At 34.3% G+C, this 21830-nt stretch overlaps 1 protein-coding gene across 1 annotated transcript in view; it reads right to left on the reverse strand.

Moving 5' to 3' along the window:
- Positions 1 to 3001: 3001 nt before the first annotated feature.
- The window catches only part of LOC133197141 (mucin-4-like), a 32021-nt gene continuing 13192 nt past the window's right edge, over positions 3002 to 21830 (reverse strand). The window contains exons 15-43 of the mRNA XM_061333008.1: positions 21633 to 21755; positions 20810 to 20938; positions 20500 to 20622; positions 19775 to 19891; positions 19395 to 19646; positions 19126 to 19257; positions 18741 to 18866; positions 18494 to 18631; positions 18280 to 18411; positions 17694 to 17948; positions 17026 to 17265; positions 16759 to 16887; positions 16228 to 16350; positions 15764 to 16018; positions 15251 to 15511; positions 14168 to 14290; positions 13979 to 13981; positions 12141 to 12641; positions 11444 to 11593; positions 11226 to 11246; positions 11029 to 11123; positions 10852 to 10913; positions 6496 to 6677; positions 6194 to 6299; positions 6083 to 6099; positions 5781 to 5925; positions 3955 to 4139; positions 3697 to 3815; positions 3002 to 3481 (exon numbers count right to left, since the gene is read on the reverse strand). Of these exons, the coding sequence (XP_061188992.1) occupies positions 3464 to 3481; positions 3697 to 3815; positions 3955 to 4139; positions 5781 to 5925; positions 6083 to 6099; positions 6194 to 6299; positions 6496 to 6677; positions 10852 to 10913; positions 11029 to 11123; positions 11226 to 11246; positions 11444 to 11593; positions 12141 to 12641; positions 13979 to 13981; positions 14168 to 14290; positions 15251 to 15511; positions 15764 to 16018; positions 16228 to 16350; positions 16759 to 16887; positions 17026 to 17265; positions 17694 to 17948; positions 18280 to 18411; positions 18494 to 18631; positions 18741 to 18866; positions 19126 to 19257; positions 19395 to 19646; positions 19775 to 19891; positions 20500 to 20622; positions 20810 to 20938; positions 21633 to 21755 (4262 nt within the window). The 3' untranslated portion in view covers positions 3002 to 3463. The remainder of the gene's footprint in view (positions 3482 to 3696; positions 3816 to 3954; positions 4140 to 5780; positions 5926 to 6082; positions 6100 to 6193; positions 6300 to 6495; positions 6678 to 10851; positions 10914 to 11028; positions 11124 to 11225; positions 11247 to 11443; positions 11594 to 12140; positions 12642 to 13978; positions 13982 to 14167; positions 14291 to 15250; positions 15512 to 15763; positions 16019 to 16227; positions 16351 to 16758; positions 16888 to 17025; positions 17266 to 17693; positions 17949 to 18279; positions 18412 to 18493; positions 18632 to 18740; positions 18867 to 19125; positions 19258 to 19394; positions 19647 to 19774; positions 19892 to 20499; positions 20623 to 20809; positions 20939 to 21632; positions 21756 to 21830) is intronic.

Raw genomic sequence — 21830 nt, forward strand, 5'->3', positions numbered from 1 at the left:
ACCGAAAGAGGGCCTGCTGATTTCAATGAATCATCTCAGAGGAAGCATACAGTATACACCTTTTGAAAAGTTTGACAAAAGAAGTAAAATTATCTAGCTTCACTAACATTCCTAAAATATTATAAAGTAATGTAATGATTTAACCTTCTCAAACTTATTTCATTTGAAGCAATTGGGCGACTTTCTGCTATACAGTATTGCAAGTAATTAGAAGCTGTTTCAAACTTTTCCTACCCTGTATATATACGGGAAGAGTTATTGAAATTTAAATGAGTTGTTTTAATTGCTTCAATTTATAAAGCGTATCTTACAAGTTTATTTTTTTTTTCGTACGGAATTTAAAGATTTTTTTTTTTTAGAAAATCTGTTGAAAATTTTATGTTAGGTGTTGCATTGTATATATTCTTACCATCTTCGTATGTCGGCCCAGAGGAAGATACGTACTAGTAGAAGTAGTAGTTGTTGTTTTTCGTCATTTATTCGTTGAAAATTCAAAATTGATAATTAGTAAAGGAAAGCAAAAAATGCGTAATTTTTTTCTATTTTGATAAAACTGCACACACCTATTTCATCAATGATTTTTTAAGATATCTTTTCATTTTTAACCAATCTGTTACACTACAGTATTTGTCAATCAATTTGTTTGACAGTTCATAATAAGTAACATGATACGTAAATAGATCCAAGCCAGTGTTACTTAAGATTGATTTTAATTCACTATTTGTGTATGTAAAATAGAGTTAATGTCACAGACTTAGGAGGCCGATTTTTTATGATAGTTCTCTAATAAAAATATGTCCATTTCTACCAGTATTGTCATATACATGTATATGTAAGTCCTTATCCCTGTGAAAGTGGGGGAACCAAATAAAACTGCCAAAAATGTCATCGCAACTGTTGTTCCTCTTGTAAGTGTATTTCTGATTATTTTGACAATTTTGGTTAGTTCTATTCGATTTTTAGCATGGGAGTTATAAGGAGAACAAAGAAGAACAATATATATAGAGGATATTCAATGTTTTGTTGTGAAATATGGAATTTATTTCATGAGTGGGACAGGATTTTTTGACATTTTCACGAGTGAGAAGCATAAGTGAAAATATCAAACAAATCCTCTCTCACGAGTGAAATAAATTCCATAGCCAACTACAAAACATTGAATTTTCTGTTTATTACATCTTTTTATTTTACCTTTGCCTATGTCTTTTCTTAATACAAGTTGTGAGATTGAAAACATTGTAACCTCCATAGATTTTAGTAACATATTTGGGAATGAACTGGCAGTTTTAGACTCTATCAAGATGGTTTCGTTACTATCTCTATCAGATTACGGTCAAGAAATTATTTTATACTTATTTTGATATCCTTTCACACTGTCAAAGAATATCACTTTGGTATCCTTTCACACTGTGAGAGAATATCACTTTTATTCGATAAGTTTATAAATCAGAGTATTTCAATGTTGAAAATGTAATAAAATTTAATTATTCTTCTCCCTCAATATGTTTTCTGACTTAAGTTTTCCTCTTAATTTAAAGGAGAAATACAGAGTTGTCGCGCTTATAATAATTTGGCAATGTATTACCTTTTATAGGTTTCATTTTCAACTTTAATTTGTTGCTTTTCATTATTCAATTTAATGACATCAAGATAAACAACAGAAATGAGTTTTCAAACCTGCTGCTCTACATAAATGTATGATTTTTGAATTCTTTCCGATTGGTCACTTGCGAAACAGCATTGAGCCGAGCTTGGTAGAGACACGCCCTTAACGCGTATTTCAAACAATATCATTTATTATTAAAGCTAAACATCAAAGTGTAATTTCTGATAAAACATATTTCATTAAATTTTGTGTAATCTGGTATTTATCATTTACTTTGATAATTATGAATGGGCAGAATTATATCTTACTTTTCTTTTAAGTTAAAGGCATATAAAGATGTTATTATGCGTAGTTGCATCTTATCTAAGCTCTCAGGTTGACATTAATTCGCAAAATGGTGTATGTTGCATGTGGTGATATTGAAAATTTATGTTCGGGTACAAGTATGGTTTCTACAGTATCCCATAAAGCCCTTGTCACCTTTTAAGTATGTGTATCTAAACGCCCATGCTAATAAAATACTATCTATGTAGATAATAACTTACTTACTTGAAAGTAGAAAGTCAACAGACTTTCCTTAAATTTTTTTTATCCTCTTGGACAGTAAAATAATCCAGAATAGGAATATATTTGTAAGCACAGGAATCGAAAACCCTGGTACGAGAATACGTAGCACCGGTTTCTGCTGGAATGCCGATTCTGCCGAGGTGGGGTCAATACTCAAATTACAGACATGCACTGAAAATCAGTGGGGTATGTCCCTTTGTATTCTTGTTAAAAAACTTCGTGATAATAATGAAATATCGTTTTTACGGTTTCTTTCTTATTTTGGCGATGTTGAAGGAAAAGTTTTCCTAGTTGTAAAGACTTGTGTTGATTAATTATCAGAATAGCAAATTAGTGTACCAGTACTTCAATTGAAACAACGTATCCGTTAAATAAACGTACTTCGGGTAGGTCATACACTGCAAACCGAGAGTGTTAAATAGGTCAGAAGTGAACGATCTCTTCATATGAATAGCGGAAGGATGTAAAAGCCGCCGTCCCTGGTCAAAGCATCGGTTCTTTTTACTGTGGAGAGAACTTTACCATTTAAGTCTCGAAATAAATCGTAAATAGCAAGATGCGCAGTCGGAATATAAAAAAAAAGTAAAAAAAAAAAATGCCTTTGTAAAAAATGTAGATCTATACAATTACCGGGCACTTTGAAATCGAGTATACAATGTCAACTTCGATGTACAAAAATATTATTTATTTTGTATAAACATTTATAAATATATACTTTAAACAACAAAATAAGTATGTAAATGCATTTGATTGAATAAAAAAAGATTATATCACGTTTTATATGAAAGGAAGTATTGAGATATGTATTTATATATTTCAAGACACGCACAGATAAAACAATAGTAATCAAACTCTAACAAACTCTAACAAAGCTAATACATAAATGGAATTTGTCAAGTTTACATATAAAATAAATGATAAAACTCATTAATAAGTTTTGTCGATAATTTTTAGCCTAATATATCGTATAATATCTGAACACAATTTAAAACACGAAAAATTATGCAATAAGATTCATGTTTCCTAGAGAATGCTATTTCCAAATCATTTGATATTCCATCCTTTTAATCAGATAGGGGTTCAAATGTTCCTGAAGGTGAGGCATTGCACTTGGTACCTTATGATATGCATCTCAACGAAAAGAACAGGATGAATTAAATGTCTCAGTGTAAAACCAATGCATACAAACGAATAAACTGTTAATGGAATGACAAATCACAAGATCCTGATGATAGCATTTGACTTGGCACATTTATGGAAGAGTATGGATTTCAGATCAATACCCTGAGTCTAAGGGTCAGATTTTTTCTGCAATAAAATGAAATATTTGGTCATTGTGTAATTTCCTGGTCAATAATGAAATCAAGAAGATACCATGCCCTTAACGTCAGCCAAATTTGGTAAATGCAACGAATTTTTTCCCATTGAAATAGATTGTGTATATATTTTTCCAATTTAAATAACAGAAATATTAAACCATACTTAATTTGATAAGATTTTTCTGTAGTAATTCAAAATCTTACATAAAGTGGATGCGGTCTGGTCTCAGCCTGAGGTCGTTTAATTTGATATTGTGTATTGGGATCTAGTGCTTGATACATAAAATCCCAGGAAAAATTAGATTTTGCTCCATTATCATACACTGAAAATAAAATGTTCCATTTAATATCATCTTATATATAATGCTATCAAAACTTTAGAAAATTACCAATAAAATAGAGTGGTTGATCTTTCAAAATTTACAATAAACAAAACATACATGAAGGCTGAAAACGACTTACTGTAGACTTCTCTTCCCCCACGGTATGTATTATCAAATCCATCCCCGCCTCTTCCCCTTCGTTCATTCATATCTGATATACTTGAGTCATCTCCCCAGTTCCGCAGTGAATAGGGACCACGTCTACCCCAGCTGTCAATCTTTGTGGGGATTCCCGACTTAAAGAAGCCCTCTGTGTGCATTGTCCTGAAAAAAGTTTATTTATTAATTTTTTGGTATGTACTTCTCTTGATAAGACTTGATTTACTTTAGCTTATACATGAATTATGAGGATTCCTCGTAAATTAATGGGACACATTTTTTTTTAATTTCTGATGTCCTTCCACAAAATTATCCATAGACATGAAGAGATATTTTATAAATATTGCAAAGAAAATACATGTGCTTGAAATGAAATTTAACAGGTAACAAAAATATTGTTGTAAACGTCATGGTTAGCGGGTACCTGCAGCAGACTTTAAAAATTGCTTGAAACAAACAAACAAAATAAAACATTGAAATAGCAGGAAGAAATATAGTACATTAATTAGTTCTGTATCAAAAAGATAAAATCATGGTTTTAACATTTCAAATGTTCAACCTGTAACACAAATAAAGGAATTGTATTTTGTTTGAAGTGTTGGAATAGTAAATAACAATGCCATGAGACGTTCGAGTGGAGTATGGTGCATTTAAAGCATTTTATGCACGGAAATAATAAATAATAAAAGAGCCGTTGCAAACTAAACAAGGAACACCAAAAGACTATCTGTCGTCTTCTTGGTCCTAGTTTATTGCAGGCATAATTTAGAGATTTAATCTGGCAACTTGTCCGCCCAACGAGCAACCCAGATCTGGCTCAGACTGTCTTCACAGGTTTCCCAAAAAATCAAAGTTGTGCAAATTATAGGTTTAATTACTGTCAAGAATGTTTGGGTGGCTGTTGTGTACTTCGAGAAGGAAAAAGTTTGTCTTATTTTGTCGCTCAGTAATATCAACATCAGATGGATAGCTAGCTGCAGAACTGTAGCTCTCCGCAAAAAAATTGACAGACCGGAGAACTACAGTGCCACCCATAGAAAAAACTGTATATTTATTGCGCACAAAAAATTTGGCTCGGTTCTGGATTTATTTCTCCAATTCTTACCTCACCTGCACAAAAGCTCGATTTCAAAAAAATTCCTTAGACCTCTATCAATTAATCTTGTAGTTGACATCTTTACGAAGCACGTTTGGCCAAATTGTCTAGCCACGCAAAGTGGCAGTATAAACAAGCGAAATTTTGGATTGTCTTAATTTCAGGTCCAGGAGGGCTATTAACAACGGCTATAGGAAATGTTTTGACGTGGGAATAGTGCAAAAATGTGTTAGGAACACACGGTCAGTAATATGTAAAGATTGCAGTTTAAAAATACGGAGAAATAAATCGAGAAACAGCGCACTTTTTTGTGCGCAATAAATATACAGTTTTTTCTATAGGTGGCACTGTAGCTCTCCGGTCTGTCGATTTTTTTTTTCGGAGAGCTACAGTTCTGCAGCTAATGGATAGTGACATCTCAAATCTGCTTCTGGGACATGTTCATCAGCATACAGAAAATACATATATCTGCATTTTAATCGAGTATCATTTTATTTGTTAATAATTTTATGTCTTTCGGCTCTAAAGTTACATGTAATAACATCTCAATAATTTACAGATAAACTGTGTTCAATGATATACATGTATTCATAATTAAGAATCATGAATATTCTTTTTTCTTTGAAAAATACTTAAAATGTCTTTTTCAGGAACAAAAGCAAAGCATTTTGATATACAACGCGTAGTTATGTATCATTTTAACGACATACCTATCTAGGTCATCTTCCTCAGAACTTAATGAGCTCTTTCTGTACTTCCGTCTACGGTAGTATATACAAATAATCGCTAGAACTAGGATAGCTATAAAGAACAGAGGGATTCCTACGCCAAGTCCCACAATCAGCTTAAAGGAGTCTGTCAAAGAAATAGCATTTCAATACTAATTGTCATTTTCTTAAATACATGACGTTTATTATCACCATGCTTTAAAATAGACAGTATAATTTTTCTTCAATATACTGAGAAAAAAATGCCCTTCATATCATATTTTAGCAAAGCAAAACTTTCTTACCGTCACTTTCTATTTCCCTGCAAAAGAATAAAGAAGTATTAAAATCACAAAATCACTCAAACACTCATAGGTGAATGAGTTATCAAATAGACAATCAGTAACTGGCTTTACCTGCACTTAACTAATCCATCTATTTCAGAGCAACGTTGACCAGCTGGACACGTATTGATAGTGTCAAATACTGTACAGCTAGTGGAACTGGACGATATACTAATAGCTACAAAGAAAGACATATGAATAAACAACCAATGATAAGGGAGTGATTTATATAACCTAATGTAGAAATAATTCAAGTGCATTTCACATCAATGTTAAGCTTTACAGCAGAGACAGATAGACTTTATTTATAATTGATTAACATCCATTCCATTAAAGCGAGGATTGACCTGAATTTTTAAGATGAAGTAACCTACTTTTGGTATTCCCGTTAGAGTCTGTGACGTTTATAGATTGCAAGGGGATTTGTGTGCTATTGTATGTTACTGTCAGACTTCCAGTAGCCAAACTATTCAATGTCTTTGCAAAATCGCTCCGTGTCTGATCCACAGATGAACTTGACGTCACGACGCTGTGTTGGACAATCACACTTCCAAATCTACAAGAGAAAGGGAGTAAATTTGTAGAAAGATATGACATATTGTACTTAACCATATACACAATAATTGGGAAATCCATTGGGATCATTTTTATCAATCTAAATCATATATATCGAATTGAAATAACATATTAGTAATTAATAACAATTTTTGCTTCCATTTTCATGTGCGAACCTGTTGCATTGTTTGTGTTTACAGAATGGTATTAACCAAGATGTTTTACAGGCAACTCATGCAGTCTTTATTATTCGGTCTTATAATCATTACCAAGCTGAGCAGACCGTTAAAATGTATTCAATACTATTGTCTACATAACAAATTGTCTAGCCTTGAAGTTTTAAATAGAATTAAAAATCAACATTTATATACTTTACAGGGATGATATTCGATTAAAATTGGTTGTTCAGATAAATAATTCATGCAAATTCTTCGATAATAACATGTAGCAAATTAGCAAAAAATTAGTAATAGCAATTTTTTCCATAAATCATAATCTTAGGTCTAGACAACTCACCATTTTGATCTGTGGAAATTTAAGTAGAAAATTTTTTTATTTTACTTTTCAAATTAAAAACAAGAGGCCCATGGGCCATATCGCTCTCCTGAGCACACTGGCTAGTCAAAAGCACAAATCAGTTCAGTATTGAAAAGATTACTGGGGGGGGGGGGGGGGGCTTGAATTTTAAACTACCTGATGATGCTTCCATGTCAATATAACAAATGGCTTTTTTGTACTTGAGAAGATATTTAAAAAAAATTCCCATATATTCCTTTGTAAAAATTTGATCCCCCATTGTGGCTCCTCCCTATCCCAGGGGTCATCATTTGAACAAACTTGAATCTACACTACCTGAGGATGCTCCATATCAATATGACTAAACATAGCTTTTCTATTCTTGAGAAGAAATCTTTTTTTTATATGTTCTTATGTAAAACTTTCCATCCCCATTAGGCCCCACCCTACCCCTGGGGGTCATTTGAACAAAATTGAATCTACACTACCTGAGGATGCTTCCATATGAAAATGACTAATCATGGTTTTCAGTTCTTCAGAAGAAGATATTTTCCTATATATTTCTATGTCAAACTTTGATCCTCCATTGTGTCCCCGCCCTACTCCTGGGGGTCATGGTTTGAACAAACTTGAATCTACACTACCTGAGGATGCTTCCATATAAATATGACTCATCATGGCTTTGCTGTTCTTGAGAAGAAGATTTTTAAAGATTTTTCCTATATATTTCTTATGTAAAACTTTGATCCTCCATTGCAGCCCCGCCCTACCCCCGGGGGTCATGATTTGAACAAACTTGAATCTACACTACCAGAGGATGCTTCCATATAAATATGACTCATCATGGCTTTGCTGTTCTTGAGAAGAAGATTTTTAAAGATTTTTCCTATATATTTCTATGTCAAACTTTGATCCTCCATTGTGGCCCCGCCCTAATCCCGGGGGTCATGATTTGAACAAATTTGAATCTACACTACCTGAGGATGCTTCCATTTAAATATGACTCATCATGGCTTTGCTGTTCTTGAGAAGAAGATTTTTGAAGATTTTTCCTATATATTTCTATGTCAAACTTTGATCCTCCATTGTGGCCCCGCCCTAACCCCGGGGGTAATGATTTGAACAAACTTGAATCTACACTACCAGAGGATGCTTCCATAAAAATATGACTCATCATGGCTTTGCTGTTCTTGAGAAGAAGATTTTTAAAAATTTTTCCTATATATATTCAATGTAAAACTTTGATCCTCCATTGCAGCCCCGCCCTACCCCCGGGGGTCATGATTTGAACAAACTTGAATCTACACTACCTGAGGATGCTTCCATATAAATATGACTCATCATGGCTTTGCTGTTCTTGAAAAGAAGAAGTTTTAAAAAAATTTCCTATATATTTCTATGTCAAACTTTGATCCTCCATTGTGGCCCTGCCCTTACCCCGGGGGTCAAGATTTGAACAAACTTGAATCTACACTACCTGAGGATGCTTCCATAAAAATATGACTCATCATGGCTTTGCTGTTCTTGAGAAGAAAATTTTTAAAAAATTTTCCTATATATTTCTATGTCAAGCTTTGATCCTCAATTGCGGCCCCCGCCCTACCCCCGGGGGTCATGATTTGAACAAACTTGAATCTACACTACCTGAGGATGCTTCCATAAAAATATGACTCATCATGGCTTTGCTGTTCTTGAGAAGAAAATTTTTAAAAATTTTTCCTATATATTTCTATGTCAAACTTTGATCCTCCATTGCAGCCCCGCCCTACCCCCGGGGGTCATGATTTGAACAAACTTGAATCTACACTACCTGAGGATGCTTCCATATAAATATGACTCATCATGGCTTTGCTGTTCTTGAGAAGAAGATTTTTAAAAAATTTTCCTATATATTTCTTATGTAAAACTTTGATCCTCCATTGCAGCCCCGCCCTACCCCCGGGGGTCATGATTTGAACAAACTTGAATCTACACTACCTGAGGATGCTTCCATATAAATATGACTCATCATGGCTTTGCTGTTCTTGAGAAGAAGATTTTTAAAGATTTTTCCTATATATTTCTATGTCAAACTTTGATCCTCCATTGTGGCCCCGCCCTTCCCCCGGGGGTCATGATCAGAACAAACTTGAATCTACACTACCTGAGGATGCTTCTATATAAATATGACTCATCATGGCTTTGCTGTTCTTGAGAAGAAGATTTTTAAAGATTTTTCCTATATATTTCTTATGTAAAACTTTGATCCTCCATTGTGGCCCCGCCCTTACCCCGGGGGTCAAGATTTGAACAAACTTGAATCTACACTACCTGAGGATGCTTCCATAAAAATATGACTCATCATGGCTTTGCTGTTCTTGAGAAGAAAATTTTTAAAAAATTTTCCTATATATTTCTATGTCAAGCTTTGATCCTCCATTGCGGCCCCCGCCCTACCCCCGGGGGTCATGATTTGAACAAACTTGAATCTACACTACCTGAGGATGCTTCCATAAAAATATGACTCATCATGGCTTTGCTGTTCTTGAGAAGAAAATTTTTAAAAATTTTTCCTATATATTTCTATGTCAAACTTTGATCCTCCATTGCAGCCCCGCCCTACCCCCGGGGGTCATGATTTGAACAAACTTGAATCTACACTACCTGAGGATGCTTCCATATAAATATGACTCATCATGGCTTTGCTGTTCTTGAGAAGAAGATTTTTAAAAAATTTTCCTATATATTTCTTATGTAAAACTTTGATCCTCCATTGCAGCCCCGCCCTACCCCCGGGGGTCATGATTTGAACAAACTTGAATCTACACTACCTGAGGATGCTTCCATATAAATATGACTCATCATGGCTTTGCTGTTCTTGAGAAGAAGATTTTTAAAGATTTTTCCTATATATTTCTATGTCAAACTTTGATCCTCCATTGTGGCCCCGCCCTTCCCCCGGGGGTCATGATCAGAACAAACTTGAATCTACACTACCTGAGGATGCTTCTATATAAATATGACTCATCATGGCTTTGCTGTTCTTGAGAAGAAGATTTTTAAAGATTTTTCCTATATATTTCTTATGTAAAACTTTGATCCTCCATTGCGGCCCCGCCCTAACCCCGGGGGTCATGATTTGAACACATTTGAATCTACACTACATGAGGATGCTTCCACATGAGTTTCATCTTCCTTGGCCCTATGGCTCTTGAGAAGAAGATTTTTACATGATGCCATTATTTTTTCACTAATTCCTAATAATCTCCCCTTGAAAGAGAGCGTGGCCCTTCATTTGAACAAACTTGAATTCCCTTAACCCAAGGATACTTTGTGGCAAGTTTGGTTGAAATTGGCCCAGTGGTTCTTGAGGAGAAGTCGAAAATGTGAAAAGTTTACAGACAGACAGACAGACTGACGGACGCCGGACAAAATGTGATCAGAAAAGCTCAATTAAGCTTTCAGCTCAGGTGAGCTAAAAAACTAGAATGGGAATATCCATTTTGGGTCATCAATCAATACTGAAATTGCTTTCTATACAAAACAGCTGTAAAATAATTCAGAACAGACCTTTTTTCGGTCGCTAGAGAGAGATTTGTTTAATTTTTATTTCTGATATTATATTTTTCTTAAGTTAGACTATACTTGTATATTAATTTTATACCACGTAGAAAGTATACCTGATGTCGATTATAATGACTTTTATGAATCCGGTAATTCTAGCCTGGTAAAGTGCTGTCAGCTATGTAAAGAAAAGGTATAGTATAAAATGAAATATATGCATCTCTAAAAACTCCTATAATTATTATAGAATGCGTTAATGATCCACAATTTTATGTATTAGGTGAAAAACTCACAGCTGTTTTCATCTCTTCTTTAATGGCTTCTATTTCTGCAGCATTTCCATTTATGTTAAAAGTAAATGTTGATGAGAAAACTCTTTCATTGGATGCTGCAAGATTGTGAAAAAAATTTAATGCATGTTTTGTATCAATTTTATATTTTAAATAAACAAATATTTTCAAAATATCTTTGCGTACATTAACCATCTTACCTGGTTGATAAGTGGTAGGTGCTGGAATTTGAAAAAGGCAAAATATTAACTTGCGAAATACTTTTTTTTTGCAGAATATATACTTATTTGTAGAACCTGACCATGCCTTAATTGAAGACAACCGTTAATGTTTCAAGATATGTTAATTAAAGTTGTACACTCTTTAATCGTGTCATTGAAAAAAGAAGGAATAATTTTATTTGAAATTATCTCAATACCTGCTGTTGCCTGGGTTGTTACTGGGACAGTTGAGGTTTCAGTGGTTACAGCTTCTGTTGTTATTGACTGTGTTGTTACTGGGGCGGTTGAAGTTTCAGTTGTAACAGCTTCTGACGTAGTGACAGGAGCCCCACCGGTTGTGGATTGTACTATAAATCAACAGATTTCACTTTGACAACGAAGCACGTATCCTACATGCTCTTTTATAACAGTAAAATAGCATGTATTGGCAATGTGGTTTTGCACACAAATACCCTTTTTTGTATATGTAATCAAAAAGTAAGTATATTAACAAAAATTATTTTCCTTAAAGAATCAAATTACCAATGTTAATAATGAAAGAGACGTTATATGTTAGATACTGACTACCTTAATAGTATTTTGTTAAATGTATATGAATATGTGATACATATAGTTTTCAAAGACTTATTTAGGAGAGAGAATTATACAGTTTTGTTCAGGCCTTCACCAGCGTCATGTTTTACCATGTATATCTTTCCTATAACATCTTAAATAGATAGTTATGTTTAAGAGGTATATTCTAAGAATTAAGAAAAAATTAATCAACAAGTATATATTGATACATGAAAGAATTATGTTAGTGCTACAAGTAACGTAGATGTGCCAATGTTCCAAACAACTATTGGTGTGAAAGAATTCAAAGGGTTCCAGGACAAAAATGTGCAGTTCCTGTACCTTCCGTCGTGACCCCGCCCGTAGAGACAGGCAGATTGGTAGACTGTGGGGTGGAGACTTGTGAGTCAGTAGTAACAGCCTGACTTGATGTCATCTGGTCAGTAGTAACTGGTTGGGCAGATGTAACGGAATCGGTTGTTACTGGCTTTACAGATGTCAATGAAACTGTAGTTGCTGGTTTGGCAGAAGTCACCCCTTCAGTTGTCGGTTGGGCAGATGTGACTGAATCTGTTGTTGGTTGAGCCGACGACATAGCAGTTGAGGTAGGTTGAACAGAACTTCCAGAACTTGTGGTTGACGGTTGTGCAGATGATGCAGCCCCTGTAGTAGATTTTTGCCCTGATGCTGTTTGTTGGTCTGTTGTGATTGCTTGTGTCGACGTAAAGCCACCAGATGTCACCGTTTCGTCTGATGTTGTATCATCAGTGGTTGAAGTAATAGAACCAATTGAAGACGTTGAAACAAATGAGAATGTGGTTGTTTCCTCCGTTGTTGTAGGTACTTGTTAAATAACATTTTCATATTACTGATAAAGCTTAAAACTAAAGCTAAATAGCAAGCAAGCTTGTTAAAGGACAGCTTCAAGCAGTTAAATGTTAAGGCACTTATACATTGCAAATAAATAGAAAGAAGCAATCAACAGATTATTTTGCTTCATATAGCAGACAGCTTCTCCTGAGAGTTGAAAGCACAGCAATTATTATAGATAATTTTCAGACAGCAGAATCTGTAAGTATTTACGATCAAATAAAAGTACATGTACAAATACCCCCCCCCCCTCTCCCCCAATTAAAAAACTCCGGATTTACAATGAACAATATTGTTAAAAACAATCAATCACTTAATACATACTAGTACACTTATAGTTACTTACAAAGACAGCCACTGCCATCTGATCCATACAAACAAACACACGCCGATGATCCATCCGAATTTACACATTCCTCTGTGGTTGAATTACAAATACGCATTCCATTTGAACATTCATCAATATCTAACTCACAATTTGTACCATTCCATCCAGATTTACATGTGCAAGCTCCAGTTATATCATTACAATCCAACGTGTTTGTGACATTGCAAGTGCACGTTTGTGAACATTGTGTGCCGAACGTTGTACTGCTGCAAGCTGAAATTTACTGCTGAATTAGTTTTAATGCTTGATTTATGTTGATCATTTTTTCGATGATTTGCTCTATCTAACCATTATCATTTTTCGTTATTTCTGTTGCTATTTACGAGTTTGGTGATAAACAACAAATTTATTTTTGTAACAAGTCCATGAGCTTGTCAGTCACCTGTGTATCATGAGTTTCTCAGCCTATGACCGCTTCGACCTCGAAAATGGAATGCTAAGCTCATGTGCAAAAATCAGTTTGCTGAGAACACTATGATATCATATTTGTGTAGCTTGTCTCCTAGACGTTCAGGAGTAAAAAATTCAAAGACAAGGTTCACTGAACAATAACTTTCAATATGTATCTGTATTTCCAATATATGACTACAATAGACCCATCTTTGCGCCTGGACTGTGGGTCGGGGAGCTATGCATTTTTCAATTCTGCATTGGAAGCGAGCAAAGCATGTATTATAATCATGGAGACAGTATGCTTGTTTTTCACGAGTAGAGAAAATTTTCAAAAAACTGTAATTTATTTTCAATATACATGTATGACCAATTAAGCCCCACTCAGGGTCTCTAAATCATTGACCCTATTGCTATGAAACGTATGAGTACTTATTATAATCATGCACACAGATTTACTACTGCATGTAGATGTCCATGATTATGGAAGAAGATATTGTACGATTTAATGTATTCTCAATATATAATCAACCTTCTACTATGGAGTGTGAATCCTGAGCCCAGAGGCTGAGATTTCACAATTCTGGTATAGGGACCATTTCTTTTAATAATCATGCCAGTATTCTGACTGACTGATGTCCGACGGTAGAGAAGATTTATTTTGATTGTTTGGTCACACTCCTGAGTGACTATGGTGACGTAAGATTTGAGATATCAATACCTGAACAAGTTTGTCCATCGCCGGAAAAACCAGGATTACAGTTACATGTAAACCCGCCCTTAGTGTTTTTGCATGCTGCATTGCTATCACAGTTCGATGTACCACGAATACATTCATTGGTGTCTGAAATATAAAATATATAGACGTTTGTCTTGTACTAATTATAAATCTTAAAAACATTAATTCTAATAATTATTCAAGAAAGCTAGAATATGCCTGAAATTTTCATGCTTCAAGGCAAAAAAATCTTTAGATTGGTTTTTATCACTAATGTTTGCACGCTTTTTTCTGATATAATTTGAGGCGTGTAAAACGTATATGGCTTCTTTTTTAAACAAAATATGATCGTAATATTTGTCTTCAAAACGACAGTCGCGCTGCAGGAAAGGTACAGGACACATATTTTTACAGACTCATTGTCCCCAAGATTTTATCATTACAGTAACGTATATTCCCACACTTCCATTTATGAAAAGAAGAAAACTCATAACAATGCTCGAAACAGCGGGTTCACGCAGACAGTATCAAGTATCGTAATACTATTTTACGCCTTCTCCCACAAACTTTACTGAATAAGCAACGGGGATTTAAAGTCTGTCATCAACAATAAATAATACCTGTGGCCTAGAAAATGAACATTCTGGAGTATTCATCCTTGCATATCCCTATTTTGGGACATAAATGATTTCTACAGTGTTGCATTTGTTGAAAGTGCTTTAACAATCGAGTAAAAATATTTTAAATAATTATAGTCAGTGCACCATGAATAGTATTGGGGTCTATGAGGAGGTCGTTAACATTTATGCCACTTGTTCCTTTACATTCAGAAACTTTAAATCTGATAAACTATATAGTGGATTCTTAACGTTTGTGCGGAAGGAACATATTGTATTTTTCGCAACAATGGTAAAGCAAAATTGGGTCATTGGTATTTGGATGCAGACCATTCATATTTTCAAACGTTTGTTCTATGTAATCACAACGTAAAACATCGTTTAGTTTGTAATCAGCAAAAGCCCTTCCGTCGACAAAATACAACTCAGTGCGACCATGCAATTGCTACATTATATCACGCTATCGTACCTATGCAATTTCCACCCGAGTCCTTCTCATAGCCTGCATTACAAGTGCAGAGATATGATCCTGTTTGCTCAGTGCAAGTTGAATTATCACCACATATACTGGGATCATTGGTGCATTCTGGGACATCCTCTGTACAGTTGATACCCTGCCATCCAGCACTGCAGTAACATGTTCCATTCTGTTTGTCACATGACTGAGTGTTACTGAACTCACACGTACACTGACTGGCACAGTTCTGACCGTATGTTGTGCTCGAACACTCTACAAACGAACATGTTATATATATATATTTAATAAAATTGCTATACAAATAAGTTTGATAAATAGAGCTATAACATATTTCATACAAATAGTAGATTCAATTTTTTTTTCAAATTTAAACATCTATGAAGGAAGGTCAGTTTTAAATCTCAGATGTTCTTTGATGGGGATGTCAACTATCTAACTCCCTTCAAAATTCTGATACTAGCATTTATAAATCTGGTAGGTTTCTTACTTATTAGTTCAACTTACGAACACATTGTCCACCGACGAGAGAATATCCGGTCTTACAAATACACGAATAGGATCCATTAGTGTTTGAACATACAGAGTTGACTGGACATATTGTTGCATTCTGACATTCATCTATATCACTGGAGCAGGTGGTTCCTTCCCAGCCTGCTTTACATGTGCAGGTTCCGGATACTTTGTCACAGGAAAGAGTGTTCTGGATGTCACATGTACAATTGGTTGCACAATTGAGGCCATACTTTCCAAATTCACAGTCTAAAATATACACGTTTCTAATTTGTTATTATAAATATTATGAATAAACTTTTAGACACTTAAAGTTTTGAAGAAAAATATTATCAATATTATCTGGGATATTTAAAAGTATTTGAATCTAAAGATCAAATATGCTTTACAACATGGAATTTGGTTTTTTTTCATTACTTCTGGGTTGCTTTGACAAACTAGATCCCTGTGTATCTTACCAATACATGTTCTCTGGTCTACATCCAGCTTTTTTCCTGGAGCACAGGAACAAAAGTATCCGGCACCAGGTGCATTCTGGGTACAATTTTCACTGCATGGATTCGGGGAACATTCGTCAATATCTGAAACAAATAAGCATGCTTTATTATCGAACACTTCATGATTCAAAGCGTGTGTGTAAACAGAGGAATTTTACAGGCAACAGGATACTTTACCTGTACTTCTCAATAAATTCTCTAAATACTAAACTCTGTATGTAACGCATGCTTAGAAATGCCATAAAAATTACATAATTGACATCTCCACTGCATTTCAATTCTTTAATGTTTGTTTTATCCATTTAAGTATCAAATAAAAAAGTAACAATAGATCTTTGTACAGGGTATTAACCTCAAACAAAAGATTTTTTTTCTCCTTCTTCGATTTGATCCCTTGCTTTGGACAATTTTTCTTGCATTTCTCTTGCCTTTTTGTCCTTATAAAAAGTTTAACGACTATACATACATCTAAAATATCACAGATATATATACCATCACAGGAGACCCCATCTGTACTATTCAAGCTGTACCCAGAGTCACAGAAGCAATATTCTGATCCGTCTTCATTGACTCCACATCGTTGTGAACAGTTGAAAGTAGTATTTGTGCAAAAAGTTCTTGCTAAAAAAGACAACGACACAAAACTCTTGTTAAATAAGGTAAAATACTTATACTGCGTACTGGATTTTTTTTTTTATGCTGCATGATTCAAAACCTTCAAATTAAAAGGTCTAATACTTAAGCTGGTCGTGTACTAACCATAACATGTAGTTCTCGTCGTGGTGTTCAGAAGGAACCCTGTGTTACACAAACACCTAAAACTTCCTATAGTGTTTCCGCATACTTGATCACAGGGATTCACAGGGGCAGAGCATTCGTCGTAATCCTCACATTGTGTTGTTTCAACCAATCTAAATCCCGCCCTACAACTACAGGAATAACTTCCGGGAGTGTTTGTACAAGTCTGACTACATGGATTGGTATTGCATTCATTGATATCTGAAATGTAAGAAATATTAAATGTCTAAAACAAATTTGAAAAATATCTTGACTAAATATTAAAGATGTGTTGTGAAACAATGATGCCCCATACGGCTGCTGATGGTTTAAGTTTCTCAAATGCAAGTCAAACTCAAAGGTCAAGAGATCAAAAATATCATTAACCAAAGAAATATACTTGTGAAATTTAAAAACCATAGCTCCACCAATCAGAAGTTATGGGCTAGGTTAAAGTTTTTGCGGATAAACAGACAGACAGATGGACAGAGCAGAAACTATATGCCCTCGAATCTTCGATTACAGGGGCATAAAACTTCCTAACAGTTTAAATTGTGTATAAATAATTAAATACGAAAACATTTCGAATATTTTATATTGATTTGAAACATGTTCTTTGTTATAGTGCAATATTTTTTTAATTAATTAACCTTTGCAAACTCCTGGTGAGGTTTCATTATATCCGGTGCCACACAAACACTGATATGATCCTAGAGTGTTCTGACACACTTGATTGGCCCCAGTACAAGGGTTACTAGTAGCACATTCGTCAATATCGGCATCACATTTTGCTCCGGCCCAGCCTGTTTTGCATACACATCCAAGTACATTGTCACAATTTGAAGCACCAACTCCACAATTACAAGGTGTTGCGCAGTTATCTCCATAGTAAAATCCGTCACATACTGTAGTTAAATTCAAATTTATGTAAAAAACAAAACAAAAAAAAAACGTGTAAATGATTCACCAATTCTAATCCTTTATTTCTTTTAAATGATAGAACACTCCATTTGTTGAATAAATTTACACTCTTACTGCATAATTATAATATTTTTTAATAATTCATAAAAATGATTGCTCTCTGATTACTTTCGGTTTTAATATGTGATTTCTTAAGATTTTAAAATTCAATTTTGCGGTTATTAACCCCTATGATTTTATGTACTTCATTTTCTTAATTAATATAATGTTAGTAATAACTAATTAATATAATAAAATAAATCAAATATATATCACCTGTACATGTTCTTCCATCGTTTTCTAGTGAGTACCCTGTTGGACATGTACAATTATAGGACCCTGGAATATTGACACACCTGTTCGGGACAGAACATTTGTTCTGTGTGGAATTTAGACATTCGTTCACATCTGAAAAATATTGGTGATACAGTAATTACTTCAAGTCATCACATAACAATTATTGATCAATAATATCGCTCCACCAACTTACCAATACAGGACTGTTGATCCTGAGCATTAAGAACATAGCCCGCCTCACAGAAACAGTAACCTATGCTTTCGTTATTTTGGTCTTGCTTGCAACCGTAACTACAGTTAAGGGAGGGGAACAGCGAACAGATGTCAGCAACTGAAGAATGCAATATAAAATTTATTTTCTATTTGCAAATAACAAATATTATAATTTATCTTTTTATGGTGTTTCATTTTCAGTATCTGAAGATAAAAAAGGGCTTCACCTCTTTCACACGTCCTCCTGTCATCTCCCAGAGCAAAACCAAACTGGCAGCCACAGTTAAACCCGCCATCAACATTTGTACATGTCTGGGAACAGCCGTCAGTACCAGCAGCGCACTCATCAAAATCTGTAGGATTAAACAATGAGCAAGAATTCTAAAAAGTTTTCTCCAGAGTGGATTAAAAAAATATAAATTAAAACAAACCACTGTCCTTAACATGATAGTATCATTTATTAGTATGGCTCACTCCAATCATATTTTAAGTCATATATCGAAGTTTGATCAAGTATATTATGATTTAATGCAGTCCATATTGGTGTTTAATGATAAAATACAGGTATGTGCAAGAGAAATACTACTATAAGAAACCAGAAAGACTATTTACCTTGACATTCGTACGCGTTCTTCTGAATGTAGCCTGTTGTACACTGACATGTATAACTACCGTCAGTGTTCCTACACGTAGACGTGGACGCAGTGCAGTTATTGGTTCCAGAAGTGGCACATTCATCAATGTCTGAAAAGAGTTGCAAAATGAAACATCACAAAATACGCATTTATCATAATACTTTTCAATTGAAGACCAGTGTAAATCAATATGAAAATTAAGCAGTGTATCAGTAAATCTTTGAGCTGTTAGGTACATGTACATACCAATGCAGTTTGTTCCATTTTTGACATATCCTTCCCTACAGTTACACGTGTAGGATCCCTGAAGATTCTGACATTCCTTGTCTGTACCACAGATTAACGGATTTACTGTACACTCATCTATATCCTTATCACACTTAGTTCCCGTCCATCCGGACAAACAGACACAACCAGTAACTGGGTCACACCTGTCTACCCCCGCTCCACACTGGCACACCTGGGTACAGTTGTCGCCATAATTTGGTGGAATGCACGCTAAAATATTGATAGAAAGTCCAAATACAAAGTCATTCCGATTTATGAGTCAAACACAGATTGACAAAATCAAAGGGACGTAGTAAAATAAACAATAACATTTTTTTAATAATTAAAATCCGTCTTACGTGAACATGATGTTTTGTCTGAATTTAGTGTGTAGCCAGCAAGACAGGAACACGTGAAGGATCCAACAGAGTTGTCACATTCTTGACAACAGACATCGCTTTCACATTCATCAATATCTAAGATAATGATAAAATTTTGTATTTGACACAGTAAGGTTGTAGAACTTTCTTGAATCAATATTTAAAACTACTCCATCGCTATTTTTCAGATAACTCTCTCTTACATAAAAGAAAACTAACGATAAAATAAAATACCCAAACGATACACAACCCCCAAAAACATCTTTGTTAATTACCAATGACTAAAAGCATTAATTGGTTTCACATTTAACCATGCCATACACAATGCAATTATCAAATAATCAATTCTACAGTTAACCATGCCATACACAATCATCAAAAACAACAATCATTCATACAATAATATTACCTATTCTGTTTTCCTGAAGCTAATCATTATCTAGGAAGTGAGATTGTTATACTTGAAATGTTGTCGCATAGTTATGGATAAATATTTCAAGGAACATGCGTTTTCTTTCGATACTCATAATTTAGTTTTTTACTGGTTATTTGTCGTTACTTGTTTCAATTTCATGACGGGTTTCAATGTGATTGAAATTTTTCATACATCTATCACTTAGACGTAATTCATTCATGACTGACCAAGTAATGTATTACTTACTTTATATTTCATCAAAAGAAATCGTCATTTAATAGTTTCATACCTGTACAGTTTTGTTCATTTGTCTCTAGTTGGTACCCCCTAGGACATATACAGGAAAAGGTTCCAGTGGAGTTATCGCATGTGTATTCACAACTCAGATTAAAGGTAGCACAAATGTCTGTTCCTAAGAGAAACATGAAACACAATCAGACGCTGATATTTCAAAGATTATTACTTAATTTTAAGAATACGCTGTATTTGTAAGGATTTACTGAATTTTGTTAATCAATGCAAAGTTGAAAACAGGTGTGAATTCGAAACATTTTTACTGTTGCCTTTTTTCCCTAAATTGCAGGAAAGAAGCGGTATACCTAGTCTGGTACATGTTTTGTTGTCACTGTTGAGGGTATGCCCCACTACACAGGAACAGCTAAATGATCCAGGGGAGTTTTTACAAATCTGCTCACAGCCAGATGTACTTTCTGTGCATTCATCAATATCTGAAGATGTAAAATATTCAAGGTCAATGGAAGCAATGTGACCGAACAGGACTTTATTTAAGAAGTTTATTCAAAGATTTTTATCGTTGGATATTTGGGTTTTATATAACAATATCTACTATGACAAGAAGTCATGAAAATATCAGTACTCCCAGCATCTGTCTGCATATCTGTATGCCTCTTTAGAACCATGTACAATGTAAAAGGTTACAATGTTTTCCAGATACGTTGGATTTTGGTAAAATACAGGATATGGACTGTACATTAATTAAAAAACAAGTATTTCCTAAATATCATTTTATTAAACGATGTTCATTACAAAAAAGACCATGACAGAATATTGAAATTGATGGCTTCAGCCTCAAGCAGTTTGGTTCTCGGGTCCACAAAACGAATGTTGCGACAAACACAATCAATTAATGTAAATATTGGTTAACTTTTCACCCCTTTATATTCTTAAGTTGCACACTGACCATACTGACTTCTAAATGCATATTTTTATCATTTGAACAAGATTGTTTTTAATTAAAAAGATGCTTGAACTCCAAAATTATTAGCCGTAACTATTTATCTTTAATAAAAAAAAACTTCAATGTTTAAAATGTAGAGATCACTAATCCATGTTTATTGTGTCATTTTGTTTCTTTTTAAGCAAGAATGGTTACAAACGATAGATGTCTGTCCATTTCCGCACCTTGACATGTCTGACCGACTTTCCAGTAGCCATCTTTACAATTACACAGGTAGCTTCCCTCGGTGTTTTCACATTGCTGTGTCACGGAGTCACAAGGATTTGTAGTGTTACACTCATTGATATCTGCAAAGATAAATTATCATATTATATCAACTGTAGCAAAAATGTATAAACATTCTTCATCCATATGTTCACTCT

The sequence above is a fragment of the Saccostrea echinata genome, unplaced genomic scaffold, assembly GCF_033153115.1.
Source record: "Saccostrea echinata isolate AGI-Se365-2 ecotype Australia unplaced genomic scaffold, CSIRO_AGI_Sech_v1 ptg000001l, whole genome shotgun sequence".
Classification (NCBI taxonomy): Eukaryota; Metazoa; Mollusca; class Bivalvia; order Ostreida; family Ostreidae; genus Saccostrea; species Saccostrea echinata.